Genomic DNA, 2015 nt, shown 5'->3' on the forward strand with positions numbered 1-2015 from the left:
AGTTTTGTGATCAAGAAGATTAATTGCCTCAGAAGCTATACATATGCAATCATGTATGTGCCTATCTTTGATGAAGCCTCTTTGGTGCTGAGATATAATTGTAGGAGCAATTTTAGCAAGCCTGTCAGCCAAGACTTTGGTGATTATTTTGAATTGGAAATTTGCTTAAGCAATTGGCCTGAAATCCTCAATTTTATCTGCCGAGGGGAATTTGGGAATTAGAACAAGGTTATTAGAGTTGAGATTAGGCAGAATCCAACCCTTAGTGAAAAACTACTTCACAGATTGACACACATCAGGCCCAACTATGCCCCAAAATTCCTGAAAGAAGCAACCACCAAACCCATCAGGGCCAGGAGCACCCTCTCCATTCATAGCAAACACAACATCCCTGATCTCATCCTCCAAAGGAATCTTAGAAAGCATAGTGTTTTCCTCCTCAGTAACCAACTTAGGAATCCCATAGTCAATGAGGTTGCTAGGCTGAGTTACATTTTCAGAAGCATATAAATTTATGAAGTAGTCCAAAACATGATTATCAATCTCCTGCCTATGGAGCAGAGTTTCCTCTCCCTGTCTAAGAATGCACATAGACTTGGTTGCATACCTGATCTTAGAAATGTTATGGAAATAGGCTGTATTCCTATCACCACTGATTTGCCAATTCAATCTAGACTTCTCTTTCTAAAACTCCTCCTCAGTAATTAAAGCAACCATCAAGTCTTTTTGAGCTTGGTCCTCTTGAGTCATGAGAGTGTCAGATTGACCCTCATTGATAATTCTAAGCTGCAAACCCTCAAGTTGGGAGAAAGCCTCCTTAACCCTGATGTGAATATTTCCAAAAACATCCTTGTTCCAAACTTTTAGGATAGCCTTGAGACCCTTAAGCTTGCTAGCCAGGATATACATTGGACACCCCACCACCCTATTAGCCCAGTGAGTCTCTATCACCCCTCTGAGGCTCTCATTCTTCAACCACATTTTATGGAACCTGAACTGAGATTGGATTTTAGCAGCTTCATTGTAGAAACCAAGCATAATAGGGTGGTGATCAGAAGCAGATATAGGCAAAGTGAAACAATAACTTTGTTGCCAAATAGTCATCCAATTATCATTGCACATTGATCTGTCCAGCCTTTTTTTAGTATGAGCCAAGCCTCTTCTTCTATTTGTCCAAGTGAATTCATCTCCCCTAGTTAGAATATGATGCAAGCTGCCATCCTCAGAGAATTTCTGGAAGTCCTCACAAGCAATTCTATTAGGCAAATAAGAACCTTTGCATTCATTGGCTCCCAGAACAGAGTTAAAGTCCCCAATGCAACACCAAGGCCCATGATTTGCAGATATTAGAGACAAGATCTCAGACCAAAGAGCCCTTCTCATCATGTAATTAGTGTGAGCATAAACTGCACAAATGAAAGCCAAATGATTATCGTGCAGCAAGGATATGGATATTTGTTGAGATGTGTTGGAGATGACTTGAGGATTGATACCATCACGACAAGCACCCCATATATTAGGAAGCAAGCTACCCTTATCATTCTCAATAAAAGGCTTCAACTTTAAAGCAGACCAAAACAAAGGGTTGATTTTATTCAAAGAAACCATGGGCTCAGAAATGAAAACAACATCTGGCTTATTGATAGAGCAAAGCTTTTTAAAAACAAATCTAGTTTTGGGATTTCTCATTCCTCTACTGTTCCAATAGATCACCTTCATTTGGAGACATTTAGGTAGCCACCCCTATGGGTAAAATGAACCTTTTCCAGGCTTTGCTTCTGTCTCAATTTTTTCTTTTGAGATTTTGACAAAACTTTTGTGTATGTCCCCTCCTTAGTTGTGTTTTTAGCTGTGTTACTATCCTCCAATTCCTCAGTGATGTCCTCCTCCTCATCTACCCATAGCCTCCCAACGATTCTGGTCTCTTTTGCTGCCAAGACATTGTTCATCTGGCCATGTTGTTGGACTATGTAGCTTTCCTCTGGAATGAGTTGAATGCTAGAATGGACCTCATT

General features: G+C 40.2%; 1 protein-coding gene across 1 annotated transcript; it reads right to left on the bottom strand.

Moving 5' to 3' along the window:
- Positions 685–1719, bottom strand: LOC109335475. Its single transcript, XM_019571610.1, has one exon. It carries the CDS (start codon positions 1717–1719, stop codon positions 685–687), a length of 1035 nt encoding a protein of 344 aa, XP_019427155.1.

This window comes from Lupinus angustifolius, chromosome LG20 (genome assembly GCF_001865875.1).
Source record: "Lupinus angustifolius cultivar Tanjil chromosome LG20, LupAngTanjil_v1.0, whole genome shotgun sequence".
NCBI lineage: Eukaryota > Viridiplantae > Streptophyta > Magnoliopsida > Fabales > Fabaceae > Lupinus > Lupinus angustifolius.